The 23,406-nt window shown below is 39.6% G+C and overlaps 1 protein-coding gene across 5 annotated transcripts in view; it reads right to left on the reverse strand.

The window, feature by feature from the left end:
* The window catches only part of ZNF106 (zinc finger protein 106), a 76,039-nt gene that overhangs the window by 32,199 nt on the left and 20,434 nt on the right, over positions 1-23,406 (reverse strand). For 2 of the 5 annotated variants that reach the window (XM_012442183.3, XM_012442182.3), the window contains exons 3-7: positions 19,754-19,815; positions 11,008-11,208; positions 3,458-5,641; positions 1,762-2,395; positions 26-95 (exon numbers count right to left, since the gene is read on the reverse strand). In XM_012442183.3, the coding sequence (XP_012297606.2) occupies positions 26-95; positions 1,762-2,395; positions 3,458-5,641; positions 11,008-11,208; positions 19,754-19,815 (3,151 nt within the window). Of the gene's footprint in view, positions 1-25; positions 96-1,761; positions 2,396-3,457; positions 5,642-11,007; positions 11,209-11,266; positions 11,590-19,753; positions 19,816-23,406 lie in introns of those variants that run through there. The other 3 variants (XM_064365933.1, XM_012442185.3, XM_012442186.3) reach the window with 2 other exon arrangements.

Genomic DNA, 23,406 nt, shown 5'->3' on the forward strand with positions numbered 1-23,406 from the left:
TCTCCCAAAATATTCTGCGCCATACCTTTTTTTCCTTTAATTTTCCTTCTTTTATTTTTTCTCTCAAGGCTTGGGAGTTCAGGAGAAGATCCATCCTGGAGGGATAAAGAAAACAAAATAATATTCAATGTGTAAAAGCCATTATCCAAGAGAAGAAAAAGGAATCAATTCTAAGACAGTCATACACTGATCTTCACTACTGCTACCATCTCTAAAAAGATCGCAGGAGTCTCACGCACATGGTACAAACTCAAATTTTAGTTGAATAAATGTATCTGATTTAAAAAAAGAAGAAGAAAAAATAATCCAGGGTGAAGTGCCTTCCTAGCATTTTAGAGATAGTAAAGCCCATGGAGGTTAGGCAAACCATTCCACCTTGGTGTAGTAAGGCAGAAGCAGAAGTATGGACAAAGTTGGTAATGTATATTTATCTTGGCTTAGTTTCTACTTTAAATTTCAGCAAGAAAACCTTTACAACAAAAAGCTTAACAGTCCATGAGACAAGCTTTTTGTCAGAGGACAATCCCTCAGTTTAAAGTGTATTTTAAGTTATCCAATAACATCTACTACATACAGCATCTAGCTCAAAGGAGCAGAATTGCAATTTGAAGCAAGTCTGAAATTCATGACCTTAACTACTCTGTTTATCACTTCAGTATTAAAAGAGAGAAGCCCAGCACAGTGACACATGCTTCTAGTCTCCGCTACTTGGGAGGCTGAGGCAGGAGGATTGCTTGAATCCAGGAGTTCCAGAGCAGTCTGAACAACATTGTGAGACCTCAACTCTAACATAAATTTTAAAATATTATAAATGAATAAATAATGAAGAGAAGAGCCCATTTTTTTCACAGTGCCAGATCCCAGACTATATCACCACAAGCAACTCTTTCTTTTCAGAAAGGGATACTGAGAGGGTTAAGCAATATTAAATTAGAAAAGATGCCTTTTTTTTTTTTCTGGAGACGGCGTTTCACTCTTGTTGCCCAGGCTGGATTGCAATGGTACAATCTTGGCTCACTACAACCTCTGCCTCCCAGGTTCAAATGATTCTCCTGCCTCAGCCTCCGAGTAGCTGGGATTACAAGCATGTGCCACCACGCCCAGCTAATTTTGTATTTTTAGTAGAGACAGGGTTTCTACATGTTGGTCAGGCTGGTCTCAAACTCCTGACCTCAGGTGCTCCACCTGCCTCGGCCTCCCAAAGTGCTGGGTTTACAGGCGTGAGCCACTGCGCCCAGCCAAGAAAAGATTCTTAAAGGCCAGGCAGGGTAACTGAAGGATGAAAGACAGAGTTACACAGACCAAAATATATTTCTATACTATGCTCATATATATGCACTCTATAAGTATTATAAACCATCTTGAGGTTAAGCCTAGCACTCCTGAATCCAGCAATCATCCATGTCCTACAAGTGCAACAGTAGAATGCCTTTCTTCAGCAGCAGTGCAGAATGCATCTATGAAAAACAGATTGAGTTACAGCTGAAGATGTGACTTATCCTTGGTCAGGTGATACAAAAAATCATTGGCTTGAACACTGGTTTTAGATATGACTTCATATTTTCCTGGTACTGTACATTCCTATTAGATTACATTTAATTTAGCAGAATTACTCAGTGAAAGAAACGAGTAGGATGAAAGTAAGAGCCTCACAATTCTAAAAGTTGAGAGATACCCAAGAAAAACAGTTGAACATTTTTTAATAAACAACCAACTTGCCACATGCAATGTTCTACAAAAAGCAGAGGGAATCATACTTACTCCAGTGGCTCTTCGTTTCTTTCTAATACTGTGGCCATCATTTTGTTCAGTACCAGAGGTACAGCTACTATCTGTGGCTGCATCAGCTAAACTGGAGATTGCAAGGGCTGAGGATGCATTTGATGATAGTGAGTTTCCTTCTCCATTACTCTCCTGGGAATTCTGATTCTCTGAAGGTGGTACAGACCTCCCCTGGCTGTTCAAGTCTTTTGCCGAGTGCATCAAGGGTACTATATGGTCAGAGGGTAATTGTGCACTATGTCCCCTTCGGGTAGCCACATTTTCAGCCCTTTCACTTGTTTGGAGGGAGGCAGCCAGAGGTGTCACTTCTTGTTTGAGGTGCATAGTTGCTTTCTGACTCTGTGCAGCCCTCAGTGAGTTACTAGGTGAAACCATCTGCTGGGGCTCATTTTCTTTGCCTGTACCTTCCTCACTGAAGAAGCTATACACAGAAGGAGCTCTGTCCATGATCACGCTGCTCTCAGAAAGGCTTCGCTTTCTTGCCAAGCCAGGGGAGGAGGAAATGGAAACACTTTCCCACTGGAATCCTTCTAGACTGGACAGATCAGGTTCTCCATCCAAATCCAAGGCTTCTTGTTCATTTTGAACAAGGGGTACCATTTCTATGCCAAACCTTAAGGAAGAAAGAAAAAATGAAAACATAAATTGGATATGGTTGTTAAGAGGGGCACTATTTTAACATGCCCAGCTCTCTAAAGCACTGAAGTTATAAAAAGGAAGGTGGTTCTTGTCCTCAAGGAGCTCACAGTCTAGTAACTGATACAGATATAAAGTAAATATATTATGTTGTGACAAGCACCAGATTACAGATTTGTATATAGCTATAAGAATATATTTGAGGGAGTAAAAATTGAGTTTTACTTCATAAGGAGCTCTATATTGATAATAATACATACAGCATATAATTTTTAAAAGCAAACAAACCAAAACAAAAAAAACCTTTTATTGTTTTATGGAGCATTTACAAGTGCCAGACATTATGCTAAAAGCTTTATACTTATAATTCTAAGTACTACTCACAGGGTGTGGGGAAGCAAAGTGGGAGGAAATAAATCCATTATTTCAATAAGGACAGAAATGCCCCTGAAGCCTGGAGAACTGTATTATCGTGCAGCAGAGTTATGACTCTCAAGTAGCAAACCTATGTTGAACCCTGTTTTACCATTCAGAAAAGTCTAGTACCTCAATATAAGATGAAGAGCCAAAATATTACACAAGTGCTTGAGAGAGCATGTTGTAGTCATAAAAAAGTTAACTATTCATAGGTTCTATGTAAAAGGTAATGAGAACAGTTATCATTCAGTTATAGCATACATTCTAAAATTAAGATCTAGAAAAAGACACAGATTTGTAGATATACATTTTTCTGCTGTCATTTTCTACCCCTATAAAGTGATGGATTTTACCCCATAAAGTGATTATTTTTCTTCTACATCACCATCTTGTTTTTCAAGTAGGTGTGCTTCCATTTTAACCTGCACCTTCTGCTACGAAATATTTTATTCCATCTGTGATAGAGTATCAGTCATCATTTGATATTAAATCAAGACATCTACAACAGATACTGTTGGCAAATATTTAATTAAATGAAACAAGTAGAATTCTCTTTATCAGGGTCAAAGGGTAACTTTAAAAGAACGTGAGAAAAAAAAAGACACGGAAAAGCAGCACACACCTGGGTAAGCCTTTGCCCAGCTCTTGCTTTTTCTTGGTTACTTGCTGAATGACCTGTTCCCAGTTGACATTTCTCCGAGAAGCGTTTAGAATCTGCCGTAGGGTTGGCTTGAGCCCAGACTCCTTCTCTGTCTCACTCTTACGGTGACCACTAATATTGCGAATGCGGCGGGCACTATTGAGGTTTGGCTCAGGAAGGTGTACTCCAGTTTTGCTCTTCAAACTAATGTGCCGGGTGAGATCCCTCTGGAGTGAGGCAGGAAAGCCAAGCTTACTTAGTTCAGGCAGGAGAGGGCCCGAGGGATGACTGATATCACTTTTCTGAAGCTCTGCTTCCAAGCTAGTACTCTCAAAGCCTTCTGTTTCATAAGATACATGAGATTTAACAGAGCCATCAACCTGTGCATCTTCTAGAGAGGTTTTTAAGTCTAGCAATAAGCCAGGGTGTGAACTGGCTGCAGATGTCATTTGTAACTCAGATTCTTTCTGGTGAACTGTGGAATTACATGGGGAAGTGGATAGTTCCCTAGAAGTCTTCAGGATTTGGTCATCCTCCTCTTTCTCATCAGCAGTATGAGTGCTACAGGATAATAATTCTGTAGTTGCAGAACCTAGGGTCCCAATTTTTGTTCCATGCTTTTCTGTGTCAGATGTCTCCCCATCACTTTCATCTTCTAATGCGTGCACTTGAAACTCAATTTTCAAAGACCCTTTTTCAGATTCTTCTACATTTCTACTTGCTTTTGCATAGTTCCTGGTCCTTTTAGAAGTGCTAAGAAGTGGATTTTGCAATGACTGATGACACTGTAGCAACTCTTCGGCCTTTTGTAATGTATCATTTAAATTATCACCAGATTCCTTTTGAGAGCCAAATGTATTTTTATTCCCTTTTAAAACACGAGGACATGAACTACGCAGTTTCGATATGTAAGAACCATGATTATCTTCTGCATGGTTCTTGTTTGAAGGATTTGAGTGTTCTCCAGTAGAAAAAAATTTCATTTTGGTGTTTTTTGAGGTATTCTTTGGATCTTGCTTTTGAGGAAATGATTTAGTGGCTGGACATGGAAGAAGTGGGGATTTCAATGATGGCATTTTATTTGGGGTATGCTCTTGTTCAGGTTTTTCTGTAATGGAGTACTGTCTCATTACCTCGAAGGAAGCAGCAGAGTCAGAAGAGGCTTTATGATTAAGAGATCCAGTATGTATTTCTTTTTGTGTTTTCTGTGTTGGGGTATTATGTGTTTCATCAGTTTGGGGCTCTTGTATTCTTGCAGTTATCAAGCTAAAATCAAAGAGAGGTTTCTCTATCATTTCTGACTTGTTACCAGTGACATCTTTCAATCCCGACTGTAAATCCAGAGTCTTCTGAGAAGGGTAAGGTGTCCAGCGACGAGGCTTTTCCCTTGCTGCACTGCCATTCTTTCCACTAACTTTGGAAGTTGCAGTGTCTGTTTGTTTAGTGGTTTGGCTTTCCGGCTGCTCAAAATTGAAGTCGAGTAAGCCTTCTGAAGGAAATGTATCACTTGTAAATCCTTCAGAAGGACCTCTATATGTGGCAACGGTACCAAGTTTGTCATTTTCTTGCTGCTGCCAATTATATCTGTCGTGATTGTATTTGCTTGACTTACTAGAGTTCTTGTTCCACAGCATATTCATGTCTTCCATTTGACAGTTAGAATTTCTGTTTCTGCCTGGTTGAAATTTGTCTCCAGGGCCACTGTAATTCCAATTATTTGTACTACGTACACTGGATTTCCAGTTTCCGTTACTGTTATTCATATGCCAACTGGAAAAGCCACCTGTTCCTTCAGAATGCCAATTGGAATTCCTTCCTGGACCATTATGATTCCAATCAACTGCTCCACTATTTGAATGCCAACCACCTCCAGAATTACTATAGTTGTGAAACCAAGTCAAGGAGCCTCCCGCAACACCTTTATGCCACCCAGAACGTCCTCTTGGTCCACCACCATTCCTCAAAGAATGTGGAAAGCTGTTTTGCCTAGTATTATTAAAGCCATCTTTTTCCCACATCCAATCCCGTTGTGGAGGTCCACGATGATGCCATGCAGGCTGACTGTAACTCTCTCTGTCTTGGTAAGGAATTCGGTCTTCTCGTCTCCACTGGGGTCGTCTGTCATCAGAGTTTACTTCTTGGTTGCTTTTGGAAGGTCCATCTTGTCTGGAAGAAAAAGTTTTTCATTAGTGATTTAAAGGAACTCCTATACTTCCTTGAAAAGCATAACCCACCAAACTTCCCTTGCACTTTCCTCCCCTGTTACTTAGAATATATAACCAAGTCTACTTTTATATCTAATAGTAGTTGTTTTCATATCTTTAAATGATAAACTTATATTCCTAAACTTATTAACTTAAAAATTAAACATTTTAAATTATTTAAATTTCTGTTTTTTTTGCCTACGGCACCCGGTATGATATTCTCAGGCAGTCTCCCATCCGAGTACTAACCAGGCCTGACCCTGCTTTGCTTCCGAGATCTGACGAGATCGGGCGCATTAATTATTTAAATTTCGAATAATTACAACTATTTCCCCAATCACCCAGAAATATTAAAAATCTGGCAAATTTGGCTAGGCATGGTGGCTCACACCTGTAATTCCAGCACTTAGGGAGGCTGAGGTGGGCAGATCTCTTGAGGTCAGGAGTTCAAGACCAACCAGGCCAACATAGAGAAACCTCATCTCTACTAAAAATACAAAAATTAGTCGGGCATGGGGGTGCACACCTGTAACCCCAGCTACTCAGGAGGCTGAGAAATGAGAACCACTTGAACCCAAGAGGCGGAGGTTGCAGTGAGCTGAGATCACGCCACTGCACTCCAGCCTGGGTGACAGAGCGAAATTGTCTAAAAAAATAAACAAACAAAAATTTGGCACTGCATATTCTCCTCCCTTTCTTGGTCCTGTTTTTCCTAGCATGTTCTCAGATTTTGTCCCTATCCTCCAATTATTATTTTCACATTATACAGCTCTTTTAGAATAAGAACAATTATATTTTATAGCTACAGTTATCTTTCCCTTTTTTTTTTTTTGAGACAGAGTCTCACTCTGTAGGCCAGGCTAGAGTACAGTGGCACTACCTTGACTCACTGCAACCTCCATCTCTGGGGCTCAAGCGCTTCTCCTGCCTTAGCCTCCCGAGTAGCTGAGATTATAGGTGTGTGCCATCATGCCCAGCTAATTTTTGTATTTTTAGTAGAGACAGGGTTTCACCATGTTGGCCAGGCTGGTCTCGAACTCCTGACCTCAGGTAACCCACCCACCCACCTCAGCCTCCCAAAGTGCTGGGATTACAAGCATGACCCACCTCCCCCAGTCTAGTTATCATATTTAATACAATTTTGTTCAGCTACTCTTAATACCATTATTTTTCCAGTTAAGGGTTCATTCTGAAAAACTAAATTTCTTAACCTATTTTAAATAAGATTATACATTACATGTTCATTTTTATTAATAAACACTGTCTAGTACCCATTCAATAACTCTTAGTGGCATAAGAAAACTTTTATGTATAGTTCCAGTTTGTGAAGGGCTTAGAACCTAGATGAGACAATAAGGTCACAAACAGGAGTAAAATAGCATATACCATAGAAGTAGTATCCACAATATGTGCTATAAGGAGCTTCATGAGCTAGAGGTTTTTATAAAGAAGCTACAGCTGTTTCAACTATTTATGTTAGATGAGGAGTTCCACAGAAACATGAATAAACTTACGTAAACATCACAGCAATAGGTGTAAACACCATTTTCTTCTACAAACTGCCTATGGTGTGCATGGGCATGGTGCTTAACATGTGGTCGGTGCTCAAAATAATGAGAACTGCTAGTTAAAATTTACTGAGTACCGGCCAGGTGCAGTGGCTCATGCCTATAATCCCAGCACTTTGGGAGGCCAAGGCTGGCAAACCACAAGGTCGAGATTGAGACCATCCTGGCCAACATGGTGAAACCCTGTCTCTATTAAAAATAGAAAAATTTTTAACTTTTCTATTAGAATTATAGGGTGGTAGCACATGCCTATAGTCCCAGCTATTTGGGAGGCTGAGGCAGGGGAATTGCTTGAACCTGGAAGGCGGAAGTTGCAGTGAGATGAGATCGTGTCGTTGCACTCCAGCCTGGTGACAGAGTGAGACTTGGTCTCAAAAAAATAATTTACTGAGTACCTAAGTATCACACATTTAATGCAAAGCACCTTATATAGATTATCTCATTTAGTTTTTATAATCCTGAAGCAAGTATTATTATTCCTACTTTTTAGAAGAGGAAATTGAGCAGTAGAGAGGTTACAGAACTTGCTTAGATAAGACAGCCAGAAAGTAGTAGAGCAGAGATTTAAACCTTGGCAGTCTGACTCCAGAGTCTATACTCCTAACCACTAGGTCTTCGAAGAATGAACAACTCAGAGCAAAGTTTCCACATTTGAGCTCCTTTCTCTGAATTGACTTAAAAATCTTAAACTCAGGCCAGGCACGGTGGCTCACACCTATAATCCGAGCACATGGGGAGGCCAAGGTGGAGGAATCGAGAGGTCAGACGTTTAAGACCAGCATGACCAATATGATGAAACCCCATCCCTACTAAAAATACAAAAATTAGCTAGGCGTGGTGGTGCACACCTGTAGTCCCAGCTACTCAGGAGGCTGAGGCAGGAGAATTGCTTGAACATAGGAGACAGAGGTTGCAGTGAGCCAAGACTGTGCCACTGCACTCCAGACTCCATCTCAAAAAAAAAAAAAAAATCTTAAACTCAGTACCAACTTTATGACATTTTGGACACAAATGGGAATTTCTTCCTTTTTCACAAGATGGAATTAAAAAGTCTACCTAAAAGTTCAAACATCCACTCATATTATATAAATTACAATCATTTCTAAACAGGAGGCCGTGTTTAGAAAGTAACAAGTATTACTACAGACACTAGCAGAATTTTTTATAACCATTAACCAAATTACCTTTATCTTTTGATTCCATGCAATATGTAACTTTTGACTTCCAAGGAGACCACTGACTCAGCTATACTGATATGATCAGAAATGGGAGAACTGGGGGATAAATAACTCACGAAGTAGAATTCCTAGATGATCATGAATTGACTAGATTCAGAAGATAAGACCATTCCATTAAACCCATAGACCAGAAAGAACAATTTAAGTTAAAAATTCATGAAGGAAAAAAGAAAAAAAAACCTCATGAAGAAGCAGATGATTTTGACCAGGTGTGGTGGCTCATGACTACAATCTTAGCACTTTGGGAGGCCAAGGGCAGGTGGATCACTTGAGCCCAGAAGTTCAAGGCTGACCTGGGCAACATGGCTAAACCCCATCTCTACCAAAAATACAAAAAAAAAAAAAAAAAAAAAGAATTAGCCAGCCATGGTGGTGATGCATGCCTGTATTCCCAGCTTCTTGGGAGACTAAGGTGGGAGGATTGCTGGAGCCTGGGAAGTTGAGGCTGCAGTGAGGTGTCGTCGTGCCACTGCAGTCCAGTCTGGGTGACAGAATTGTCTCAAAAAAAAAAAAAAAAGTAGATGATTTTATAAATAGATCACCAAGGAGACATACCAGAAGACTCAAAAAATAGTAACTATGATACGAATGTCTAATGTACTCTGACTTGATGTTTAATCATTTACACAGATAAAGCTAATAATGGCACTAGTATGTAAGAACAAAATAGAAGTTAGTCTCCCAGAGGCTCCAACTGCCTAAAACAGGAGAAAGTAAACTGCAACTATAGTAAAAATAATGAAAATGTCATTTGAAAGACTAAGCTACTAAATGATTTAAGAACTATGTTGTTATAGGTTGAATGTCCCTTATTGGAAATGCTAGGGACCAGAAATGTTTTGTATTTCAAATTGCTTTAAATTTTGGAACATTTTTGCATATACATAACGAGATATTGTGGGAATGGGACCCACGTTTAAACAAAATTCATTTATGTTTCATATATACTTTTATACACAGTCTGAAGATAATTTTAGGTAATATTTTAAATACTTTTGTAAAATAAAATGAAGTATGGAATTTTCCACTGGTGGCCTCATGTTGGCACTCAAAAGTTTTGGATTTTGGAGCATTTTCAGATTTTGGATTAGGGATGCTCACCCTTTATTGATATTTTAAGACTAAGAAAGTCTCCTTCAAGGACATATTTTAAAACTTTTTTAAAATTTTAAATTTGTTGTTGTTACACAGATGAGGGCTTCCTATGTCATCCAGGCTGGTCTCGAACACCTGGCCTCATCTCTTTATGCACCAGGACAACAGGCCTGAGCCACCGCACTTCTGACGAAAAAAACTTTTAACACATAGAGTAAAAACGACTTCCTTTTTATAGTCAAGCCTCTAACTGAAAAGGAGGTAAAGACCAGGTATAACTAGTATCCAACAAGAATCTTTAAATTTTTATTTTAGAATCTGAAATGATTCTCTACATGTTCTGGGACTTAAAAAAATTATCCCACCTCATAAGTGCTTCTCTTTCTCCCTCCCTCACATCTGAAAATTTCCACTTCATCAATTAACTTCTTTTTAACAAATTTTATAATTAAACTCTTTAGACTACAAAGCAGTAAGGTAAAAACATAAATGCCTAATACCTGAATATATAAATGTAGATATAAAATTATGGAGTACAAGTTAGAAAAATTATATTGCCCAAATGATCTCGACACTATCAAATATAAAATATAAATTTATTCAATAAAGCACTGTGGTAGTCACTGGGGATTCAAAGACAAACAGATAAATCAAATTTGGCAGAAACACCACGTTAATTCACACCAGTCAAAATATATTTTCCTAAGAAATGTTACTTTGGCAATAAGAGATACTATATTATTTATTCAATGAAGCTTATATTCTAACACCTTTCTACTAGAAAAGTTACACGCTAAATAAAAACTTACTGATATTCAAAAGATTTGGATACTGGCCAGGTACAGTGGCTCATGCCTGTAACCCCATCACTCTGGGATGCTGAGGGTAGACTGCTTGAGGTCAGGAGTTCGAGCCCAGCCTGGCCAATGGGATGAAACCCCGTCTCTAACAAAAATACAACAAAAATTAGCCGGGCATGGTGGCGGGTGCCTGTAATCCCAGCTACTCTACTTAGGAGGCTGAGACAGGAGAATCGCTTTAACCAGGAAGGCAGAGGTTACAGTGAGCCAAGTTCACACCACTGCACTCCAGCCAGGGTGACAGAGTTAGAGTCTGTCTCCAACAACAACAACAAAAAATTTGGATACCAATAAAACCATTCTCAACATAGTTACCAACATGGCAAAACTTTCAGATATGTAATTTCAGATTACAGCTTATGTAGGAACAATACTGAGTTTGCTCTTTTAAGGAGATATTATAGTAGCTCAACAAAGCACATCATTGTCCTTAGATTAATAAGACAACAACCTCAAGCTAAACTTTATACCTTAGTTTAAATGCTATAGGCTGAACAGTACAAAGTTATTAAATGTATTCTCTACTATGTTGTTATTGATAGCCTTTTTAAAAAATCAATTACTTACCGACTTTGTTCTTTCCTTTGTTTTATTAACTGAACGAGTTCCTTGTCAAAATAATCTTCTTCCTCTTCCTCTCCTTTTCCATCATCTTCTCTTTCCTGGGCATCAACGTTATCTTTGTGCAACTGGCCAGAAATGTGCTTTGCATATGCAGAAAGACCCACTTCTGTGACCCCGCACACTCGGCACTCATGACTAATGTCCCTAGGGAAAGAGGGAGATGAGGGACATTCAATTCTCCCCACTGGCATGGCACACTCACCAGATCTGTTATAGTTTCCTCTGAAGGACACTGTACACTTTGGCACAGTGAATAATTAGTGCTAATCAATTTCAATGCTCCTTTCATCACTTTTAATAAGTTTATAAGTTACTTTTGAAATGAGTTTAAGATTCTTTTCCAGCAATCAAGAGGCAATACACTTCAGATAAACGTCGTTCAGGAGGAGAAATCTTCTTGAATTGCTGTACTTAAAATCTTGCCAGAGGAAACATGGTGAAAGGGGAGGCAGGGCAGGGGGCTCAGAGCAAGCAGAAGTTGCTCTGGAGCACACCCATGGTGCCAGCTGCACTCAGAAAGCCTGGTGACAGCACTTACATTTAATCTTCAGTCTAGAGCTTTCTTCCAGTGAAAGTTAAGGGGTGGAGAAAAAAGTAGGCGGCGCAGCCAATCCCAACTGGGTAACTAAATCGGAACAGCTGGAGCTCTGCCTGGAATGTGAGGATTCCGGACCCGAGGAGTAGTCCAGGCAAACTTTTTTAGTCTGGATGATACATGTGATCTACATTCTCCTTCAGAAGGGCTTATTTTAAAGGGAATGGAAAGCATTTCAGTTGTAGGAAGTTAACAGCTGAGCCAGGCAAATGTGTTTTCTCAAGTTTCAGAAAATGCTACAGTTCAGGATGCAAAACCAGGTTTTTAGTTAAATTAGGCAGATTTTTTTTTTTTTTAACTTTACAGACTTCATGGCAAATCTCACTTAGCCAGTCTTCAGAAGCCAAAGTCGAATCAGTGTTCAGAGCTGTAGCAGATCAATAATTTAACTGCTTTTTAGCTTCTGGAAATCCCTTGACTGAGTCAGCTGTTTATGCAGTCATTTATGAGAAACATCTGAACACCATAGCTACAAGACAGCAGTATCCATTCAACAATCCAAATTGGCTTAACTCTGTATCAGGTGTCTTGGGTTTAAACTAGTTATATTTGTGCACTTCCTATGCCAATCTATTTAAAAAAAAATCAAAAAGACATGCCATCTTTGCCCAGACAGAAATACACGATTGCACTTCTGTTCCATCCTTCCCTCACAAATAGCTAACTAGACATGGGCAGAATTTATTTCAATTAACCAGAAGAGACCCTCAAAACTGGGCACTTCATTTACTAGAAGACAGTATCTGTTACTGATCACCTGAATATTCATTCAAGAAAAAAAAAGGCGGAGCACGGTGGCTCACTAATCCTAGCACTTTGGGAGGCAGAGGCAGGCAGATCATGAGGTCAGGAGTTCGAGACCAGCTTGATCAACATGGTGAAATCCCTTCTCTACTAAAAGTTAGCTGGGCGTGGTGGTGCACACCTGTAATCCCAACTACTCAGGAGGCTGAGGCAAGAGAATCACTTGAACGCCAGAGGTGGAGGTTGCAATGAGCTGAGATCATGCCACTGCACTACAGCCTGGGAGACAGAGCAATACTCCATCTCAAAAAAAACAAAACATAACAAAAAACACCTTACAAAAAACAGCTGAATTCCAAGCATGCTGTGTTTTGGTAAGGTGTTTTGTTTTTTTTTCTTGAATGAATATTCAGGTGACTTGTAACAGAAACTGTCTTCTAGTAAATACTTAGCATAGTCACTACTGTCTAGGGTGACAAAGCATAAACACTCAAACAATGCCCAGTAACTTTAAAAAACAACACAGTTCCTTATTTGTATGGATCATGGACAAGAGCTCAGAAAAAAACTGAGAAAATTTGCAAGTTTTCACTGGTTTTTGACTTTGTAACCTCAAATACTGACTCCCCACCGCCCCCCGGAGGTGGAGGCTGCAGTGAGCCGAGATTGCACCACTGCAGCCTCCACCTCCCGGGTTGAAGCAATTCTCCTGCTTCTGCTTCCTGAGTAGCTGGGACTACAGGGGGGCACCACCACACTCAGCTAATTTTTGTATTTTTAGTAGAGATGGGGTTTCATCATATTGGCCAGGCTGGTCTTGAACTCCTGACCTCGTGATCCACCCGCCTCAGCCTCCCAAAGTGCTGGTATTACAGGTGTGAGCCACCATGCACAGCCAAATACATTCATTTTAGTATAATCTGACCAGGTTCCCTAAAAATATCAATACCTGATTACTCAGAATATCAACATTCTAATTCCTTCTAATTCCACAGGTGCTTAAATGCATTATTTTTACTGAGGGTTTTCAACTGCACTTTCTACATTTGTGCACTTAAAGAATAATCCTCAACCTGGCATGGTGGCTCACACTTGTAATCCCAGCACTTTGGGAGGCCAAGGCGGGTGGATCATCTGAGGTCAGGAGTTCAAGACCAGCCTGGCCAACCTGGTGAAACCCCATCTCCACTAAAAATACAAAAATTAGCTGGGTGTAGTGGCAGGCGCCTGTAATCCCAGCTACTCAGGTGGCTGAGGCAAGAGAATCACTTGAACCTGGGAGGCAGAGGTTGCAGTGAGCCGAGATCACGCCATCACACTCCAGCATGGGTGACAGAGCGAGACTCAAGAAAAAAAAAAAAAAGGAATAATGCTCAACTTTCTCCAGTTTACCAGGGATACTGATACTTTTCTCTCAAGCAATTAAATTGATGGTAGCCCATTCCAACTGAATGCTAATAACAAGCTGTTTCTCAAAGCACCACACAAAGAAGTGAACAATATATAACCTATCACAACAGGTAGCATCAGAACAGTCTGAAGACTATAACAAATCTACAACATCTCATTTACACTATAAACATTCTATTCAACTCATTTTCCAGTTAAAAAATCTCTTTATCTTAAAACTCTCTAAAACTGTGGAAAATGTTTTAGCCTACTTTTTTACCTAAAAACTCATAGAATGCTAAACTGTATATTGCAGTACCAGGGACATCTTTCAATTGGGGACTTCAATATAATCCCTAAAAGGTATTTTAAAATAAAATCCCTGATTTTATCCTTATTTCTGGAATGCAGAGAATTTTTCTCATGCTCAAACCATCAAAACCACTCTCTCTTAAAAGATACAACTAGAAAGCCATGCTGACTTTCCAAACTATTGAGGAATGTTGTATAAAGTAGGCAGAACTGAACTGTTAAAAATAAACTCCATAATCATAAACCACACATCCTGCAACCCCCAAAGCATAAACATATGTTGGATACAGTCAAACATTTTCAAACCATTTTGCAATACTACTGAGAAAGAATATAACCATAGTTCCAAATTTATTTGATAGAGAACACATCAGAGACCCCGCCCAGAAGGGCACAGGCAATAACTGCAATATAAAAGTTAACACTAAAAATGATTTTGCAAAAAACCAAATCCCTAACATTTTTCGTATAAATAAAATCCAGTTTAAACAGAAACTTTACAAGAAACTTCCAAAAGTGTGTAGAGGTAATATGGTTACCTCCACACATATCTGCATTTTCAGGAGATGTGGTTATACTACCCTATTCCTTCTCTATGTAACCACATCTTCTGAAAATTCAAATGTGTATGGAGTAAGCATATTGCCTCTGTTCTCTACATAACAGGCATTCATACTTCCACATATAGTGGAAGTTTGGGAAACCATGTTTTAAAAACCTAATAGCAAATTAAATAATATTTTAATGATGCTACTTAACAATTCTTTATTAATAATCAGTTAAAATATGTACTACTTTGTATAAATAAATAAAATAATTATGGGAGAAAGATACAGTTTTGCTTCTTGGCTAGCAAAGGCAATAATTTTCCTTAGGGCATTTAAAGGAGGGCCTAAATTAGCTTCATCCTATTACCACACAATTTCCTCTCATGTGTGAAACGCAAAGTCTTAAGATACTCTCTCCATAAGCTTTTCTTTATTAAGCTTGCTCTAACTACCCGACAACAGCTGCTGAATAAATAAAGGTTTGTGCCTTTTTAATAGTCTCTATCGGAGATGCTACTTACGGCCCACACATCTGAAGATATATATTAGGAAAAAATAGGGAAATGTTTCACATGTCTACAGCTGTGAACCAAATAGGACCAGTTACTTACTGCTCATTCAAGCTTTCATGCAAAGCCTAAACAACATACTTTGCAATTCTTAGCCAGATCACAATCAAAAATTGTAGACACAACCATAAAGAGGAAAAGAAAGTATCAATGTCAGAAACCTAGTCATTAAAAATGAAATCCAGAGGAAACAATCACAAACTGAGGATAACACGGTAAACGAACGATGACTGATAATTATTTGTCCCTATGGCACAAACTGGTGAAGACCATCCTTACAGTAAATGCTACAAGTCAGTAAACAATTTTTGAGATTTTATGGGGTTTTCTATAATTTCATAAGCTGTTTTTTCTTGCTACCTGTTTGTCTTCTTTCTCACATGTAACATAATTTGTTACAGGTCGGGAACGCTATATCCAGTATGTGAGTAAATAAGTACTAAAGTGCTATCCTCTAAAGAAAATGAGTTAGGGTGCTAAACCTGACATTCAGAGAGGCTTTTAGTGCCTTTTTCCTAATTATTTGACTGTGATCCAAATAATTGAAAATGGTAGATAAAATCTCCATGGCACAGTGTAGTTGTACAGGCGAAAAAGAAACACATTACAGAACAAAACATAAATGATAATGCGGTTCAGTTATGTTAATATCACAAAACAAAATGTGAATCTACAAATACAAATGTATGGGCAGGGTGTGGTGGCTCACACCTGTAATCCCAGCACTTTGGGAGGCCGAGGCAGGCAGATCACCTGAGGTCAGGAGTTCGAGACCAGCGTGGCCAACATGGTGAAACCCCATTTCTACTAAAAATACAAAAAATTAGCAGGGCATGGTAGTGCATGTCTGTAATTCCAGCAACTAGGGAGTCTGAGGCATAAGAATTGCTTGAACCCAGGAGGCAGAGGTTGCAGTGAGCCGAGATCGCGCTATTGCACTCCAGCTGGGGCAACAAGAGCAAAACTCTGTCTCAATCAATCAATCAATCATGTATGTATATTAGAAAACATAGAAAGAGGTCTGGCCGGCGTGTGGTTCACACCTGTAATCCCAGCACTTTGGGAGGCCAAAGCGGGTGGATCATGAGATCAGGAGTTTGAGACCAGCCTAGCCAACATAGTGGAACCCTGTCTCTACTAAAAATACAAAAATTAGCTGGGCATGGTGGTACATACCTGTAGTCCCAGCTACTCAGGAGGCTGAGGCAGGAGAACTGCTTGAAACCGGGAGGCGAATGCAGTGAGATGAGATGGTGCCACTGCACTCCAGCCTGGGCAACCGAGCAAGACTCCATCTCCAAAAAAAAAAAAAGGCCAGGATAGGATATACACCAAACCACTGAGTCTCCTCTAAGAGGGAAATAGGATTTAAAAGGGAATGGATGAATGGTGGTGGGTGGGGTGAGGAGAACACTTTGCTTTTTAAAAAACTTTTTATGATTCTGTATTGATTATAAACATGAGCCTTATGTGACCAAACTTGATTTTGAGACAGGGTCTCACTGTCACCCAGGCTGGAGTGCAGTGGCATGATCACAACTCACTGCAACCTTGAACTCCTAGGCTCAAGGGATTCTCCTGCTTTAGCTTCCTTAGTAGCTGGACTACAGGTGCAAGCCACCACATCTGGCTATTTTTTTTTTTTTTTGGTTGAGACAGGGGTCCCACTATGTTGCCCAGGTTGGTCTCAAACTCCTGGGCTCAAGTAATCCTCCTGTCTTGGCCTCCCAAAGTGCTGGGATTATAGGAATGAGCCACCGCATCCAACCCAAACTGAGTTTTAAAAAATGTTTTTGTATTAGTAGAGACGGGTTTTCACCATGTTGACCAGGATGGTCTCGATCTCTTGACCTCGTGATCCACCTGCCTCGCGTGCCTGTAATCCCAGCTACTCAGGAGGCTGAGGCAGGAGAATTGCCTGAACCCAGGAGGCGGAAGTTGCGGTGAGCCGAGATCGCACCATTGCACTCCTGCCTGCCTGGGTAACAAGAGCGAAACTCCGTCTCAAAAAAAAAAAAAAAAAAAAAAAAATGTTTTAAATGGCTGTTTAGTGATGTCTGAAATAAATGAGGCATTAATCTTTGAATGCAGTGGGCTTCTCTCCAACAGACTAGATTTACTGACCTCATTTGTTTTGTTTAACGATATAGGACATAAGGGTTGGATGGCAGATAAGTAACACGTAATAAAATGAACTCTAGAAGGAAGTCTGTTGAAAATGAGATTTTTAAATAAGTAAAATATTCCACAGACAATCAAAAATTGACTGCATTTCATAGATTTTGGATTTTGGATGTTAATGAGGTACTGATCATATATATTAAAGGTGTTATAACAAGGGCCTCTGGCCATGCAGAGTGGTTCATACCTGTAGTCCCAGCACTTCAGAAGGCTGAGGCAGGAGAATAAGCTAGAGCCCAGGAATTCAAGACTACCCTGGGAAACAGAGTGGAAACCTGTCTTTACAAAAAATAAAAACCAAATTAGCTGGGTGTGGTGGCATACACCTGTAGTCCCAGATACTCAGTAAGCTGAGGTGGGAGGATCGTTTGAGCCCAGGATTGTTTGAGCTGTGATCGTGCCATGGCACTCCAGCCTGGGTGACAGAGTGAGACCCTGTCTCAAAAAAAGTACATATTAAAAATAATAAGGGCTCCCCATACTAAATTTGAGTGACAGTCTCCTTTATATTGCTGCCAAGACCTAACCTTCATACAGTAAGAGACTGGGGGCAGGGAAATATTCCACTAATAGGCTAAAGAGATGCAGAGATGCTGAAACTTCAATAACACATTAATTTGCCCACAGAATCTTAAACTGTAGGTCATAAAAAAGAAATTTCAAATGACCTAGGTTGACATCCTGATCAAAACTTGTAACTATTATTCATGGGATAAGATACATTTCCTGTTTCCTGGGTTCCCAATGTTTCTCATCTATCCTGTTTCCAAACTTCAAATTGACACAAGTCAAATACATCAAAAAAGAAATCACAAATAGACAAAAAGACATGGAATATACACACATGCTTTTTTTTTTTTTTTAAGACAGGGTTTGGCCCTGTCACCAGGCTGGAGTGTGGTGGTATGACCTTGGCTCACTGCAACCTCCACCTCTCAGGCTCAAGCATCCTCCTACCTCAGGCTGACCAACAGTTGCAACTACAGGCACACACCACCACACCCAACTAATTTTGGGGTTTTTCTGGGGAGCAGGAGAGAGATGGGTGATATAGTTTGGCTGTGTCCTCACCAAAATCTCACATTGAACTGCAATAATCCTGTTACGTCATCGAGGGTAGAGCCAGGTGGAGATAACTGAATCATTGGGGTAGTTTCCCCCAAACTGTTCTCATGGCAGTGAACAAGTCTCACGAGATCTGATGGTTTTATAAATGGGAATTCCCCTGCACAAGCTCCCTTGCCTGTTGCCATGTTAGATGTAACTCTGCTCCCCATTCGCCTTCTGCCATAATTGTGAGGCCTCCCGAGCCATATGGAACTATGAGTCAATTAAACCTCTCTCCTTTATAAATTACCCAGTCTCAGGTATGTCTTCATTAGCAGCGTGAGAATAGACTAATACAATGGGGTTTTTCCACGTTGCCCAGGTTGGTCTTGAACTCCTGGGCACAAGCAATCTACCTGGCTCAGCCTTCCAAATTGCTGGGATTACAGGCATGAGCCACTGCATGCAGCCTACATTTCATTTTTTAAAGGTGTCCACTTATTAGATTTCCTTTTCTTAAATATCTCAAGCTTTAAATCACAGAATAGCATTCTTCTTCTTTTTTTTCTTTTTTGAGACAGTATCTCAATCTGTCACCCAGGACGGAGGGCAGTGGCGCGATCACGGCTCACCGTAGCCAGGACCTACCTAAGCTCAAGTGATCCTTCCAACCCCAGCCTCCAAATAGCTGTGACCACAGGCTATTAGCTGCCACACCCACCTAATTTCTTTATTTGTAAAGACAAGGTCTTGCTATGTTGCCCAGGCTGGTCTCAAACTCCTGGGCTCAAGTAATCCTTCCACCTTGGGCTCCCAAAGTATTGGGATTACAGGGGTGAGCCACTGCACGAGGACAGCATTCTTAAATACATTTAAGGTTTATATTTCAATTTTGTTTATGCCAATGAGATTCAGTGCTATCTAGCAGCCTTTGGACGTCTCAGATAATTCCAGCAATACTAAATGTTTATGGCATGCAATAACTTGTAACACTGCTAAAGTAAAAATAATAAAATGTCCTAGTTGCAAGGCTGGCACGTAGGAATGAGAAAGCTTACACCTTTGTTGTAATCTACTTGATAGGGTTGCTGTGAATTCACACATTTGAGATGCCAAAAGGTATCAGAGTTTATCCCTTTTGAATGCCAAAAATCGACTATACTTGTTATTAATTCTAAAAGGTTGTTTTATGCCATAAGACAACATTTGCTTATGATGAATTACTACAAAACAAACTGACAAGCACCATCATCACTCAGATCCACTCACATTCACAAACTTATGGAAGAGAGCCGTTCTCATACCTGCCCTTCAGGTTCTCAAGTTCCCTGTGATGCAACATGCTCCGCATGTGTTCGTCCATCTCCTTCAAAATTAAAGAAAGTAGATTAAACTAAGCGGGATTTCTTTGAAAAAAATTCCTCTGTTCCTATTCAATCAAAAATTGGGGCTCAAACTCCTTATGTAAAAAATGTGTTTGTGGTTGTTCTCAATTTAATACTGAAATCAGATCCTTAATAATTATTTGACGGTGTTTTAAAATATATTTCATGTTTAAATAAAAAGAATTCTTAAAAAGACATATTTTTTTTGAGATGGAGTTTCGCTCTTGTTACCCAGGCTGGAGTGCAATGGCACGATCTTGGCTCACCGCAACCTCCGCCTCCTGTGTTCAGGCAATTCTCCTGCCTCAGCCTCCTGAGTAGCTGGGATTACAGGCACGCACCACCATGCCCAGTTAATTTTTTGTATTTTTAGTAGAGACAGGGTTTCACCATGTTGACCAGGATGGTCTCGATCTCTTGACCTCGTGATCCACCCGCCTCGGCCTCCCAAAGTGCTGGGATTACAGGCGTGAGCCACCGTGCCCGGCCCAAAAAGACATATTTAAGTGGCTTTCCAAAAATATTAGAAAGCATTGTCTTTAGGAAGCAAAAGATTTAAAAGGAAACTAAGTAATTAAATTCTATTCCATTATAAATAATTTACTAAAGTTTACTGGAAAAAAAAAAAACTCCAAAAAAAAAAACAAAACACTCCCAAATCACTCATCTTTTCAACTATTTGGCAACTTTTATCCATAGTTTCTCAAGAGTAAGCTACAACTCTTACCCATGTCTTGGACAGGGCCTAGCATATAGTCATAAATAAGCATTTGTTAAATGAATACAGATGTATACATCAGTTCTGATAGGAGTTACAAACATAACAGAGCCTCTTTATGGTAGATAAGAAAGTTTTTAAAAAATACTTTGAACACAGCAGCTTAATCATTCCTCTATCTTCACTCCTCACTCCCTCACTTCCCCAATGGATTTGTTTGATTCCAACAAAAACTTCGAACATTTAGTAAGTTCCCTCCTTCCCATCCTTAGGGGGAAGAAAATATGTGGAAAAGCTGCCACTTAAAAACATGCACACATGTGCACATACACACACGCACACACAACTCAAAAAGCTCTAAAATTGTCTATCCCTTTATCACTCTACAGTATATACAGCCAGTATGCCATAATTAGAGAATGGCTGTTCATAAATATAACAATTTATATGTTCATATATAATAATATATAACATATATATATTCATACATATAATAATAAAGGGCTACACTTGTTGTGTTATTGCTACACTTGTGTCATTGTGTTGTTGTTAGTGCATCCTGTGTGAAGTGCCTCAAACATTTTCTCACCTGAACTGCAAAATACTGCCGAGGGAGTATGATTAACTTCATGCTGCAAAATGCAGAGAAGTTAACTCGTTCATTCACCAAATATTTATCAAGTTCTTATTATATGCCAAGAATAGGGCTAGGCATTGAAGTTTAAGTAGGAAAATATTCAGCCTTGCCCTCTCAGAGTCACAAATAATCAAGTGGTCAAAGTGGGATTCAAACCCAGGCAGATCTAACACCAAAGCTAACGTTTCAAATACCATGTCACACTGTTAGCATTCGGTGCATCGAGATTTTTCATTATATACAGTTCATTTGTCAAAAACAATACAACACAACCCACTATTACTTAAAATTATCTACTATAACATGATAAACAGGGTTGTGATTCAAAACACTTCTTTCACATGGCAATTTTACTGAAGATGACCAAAGTGTCCTTCCTATCTCTACAAATGCTTTATAAGGAAAGAGTAAGTTTACACATAACCTCTTCTAGTCACAACTGACTGGCCACTAACTAAAACTAACACGTGCAGACCTGAAAACTAAGACAAGTTAATGACAGAACAGAATGAAAAAAATTCATTAATATGTACATCTTCAGCCAGGAGTGGTGGCTCACGCCTGTAATCCTAGCATTTTGGGAAGCTGAGGCTGGTGGATCACCTGAGGTCAGGAGTTTCTGACCAGTCTGACCAGGGTTTAGTAGAAACCCCTTCTCTACTAAAAATACAAAATCAGCCGGGCATGGTAGCAGATGCCTGCAATCCCAGCTACTTGGGACACTGAGACAGGAGAATTGCTTAAACCTGGGAAGTGGCAGTTGCCGTGAGCCAAGGTCATGCCATTGCACTGCAACCTGGGCAACGAGCGAAACTCCATCACGCACAGAAAAGTACATATATATACATATATATATATACACACACACACGCATATATATACGCATATATATACACACGTATACATATATACATACATATACACGTATATATATGTACATATACATGTATATATGTACGTATATATGTGTTATGTATATACGTATATATACACAGGTATATACGTGTATATACACACGTATATACACGTATATATGTACACGTATATATATACACATATATACACACACACCCCTTCTCAAGTCTTTATGCTTCCTGTTATTCAATTCTTACCTGTTATTCAATTCTTACCTGATTTAGATGCTTACCAATATGCTTAATTCCCTTTACTTGAGCTAAATTTAAGTGAGTTCTGTTCCTTACAACAAAAGCATTCCTGATCAAAACTGCATTCATTGAAATAGGTTTGTCTGATATAAAAATTGATTCTTCTTACTATAAAAATGTTATCATCCAATAATACTTTTAATATGACTTTTGATTTTTTAAAAACACACACTAATCTTGTCCTAAATTTACATACTAAACCTTCTCCCATCCCTGCTCCAATGAAGGAATGCAAACAGTGAGACAACCGAGCTTTCAAAATCATTAGAAAAAATTCAGCCAGACAGGGTGGCTCACACCTGTAAGCCTAGCATTTTGGGAGGTTGAGGTGGAAAGGATCACTTGAGCCTAGGAGTTCAAGATCAGTGTGGGCAGTCTAGTAAGACCTTGTCCTTACAAAAAAAAGTTTTTTAAATTAAAAAAATAGCTGAACATGGTGGCACACACCTGTAGTCCCAGCTACTCAGGAGGCTGAGATGGGAGCATCACCTGAGCCTGGGACACAGAGGTTGAGGTGAGCTGAGATGGCTCCACTGCACTCCAGCCTAGGTGGCAGAGTTAAGACGAAACAACAAAATGAAACAACCACCACCAAAAAACAAAAAAAGAAAGAAAAGATCCACAGGCACAGGATTAAGGTAATAGCCCCAAATACACTCCTTCTCATATATCAGGCTTCTATTTAGGTCCTTGTATATTAATCAGTACCATGTTTTTAAAGACTGGGTTGGTTGGAGGGGAGGGGGGACTCATGGTTAAACATATGTGGAAAACAATGAATACAAAAAATAGGGCCGGGTGTAGTGGCTCACACTTGAGGCCAGGAGTTCAAGACCAGGTGGGCAACATAGTGAGACTCCATCTCTATTATATACATATATTTAACTCCAGGACTTCTCAGTCTTTTATATGTTAATTGACCTCAGAATACTCAGGGATGTCTTACAGAGCTTTTCCCCATACTCAAGTCACTTAGAACATTTTCTCCTCCACAGTGTATTTGGAGAAACCAGGATTACACTAGTTTGGGAAACTGGAGAAAAGCATGGCT

This window comes from Aotus nancymaae, unplaced genomic scaffold (assembly GCF_030222135.1).
Source record: "Aotus nancymaae isolate 86718 unplaced genomic scaffold, 86718_ANA_hifiasm-v0.15.2.pri h1tg000062l, whole genome shotgun sequence".
Taxonomy (NCBI): domain Eukaryota; kingdom Metazoa; phylum Chordata; class Mammalia; order Primates; family Aotidae; genus Aotus; species Aotus nancymaae.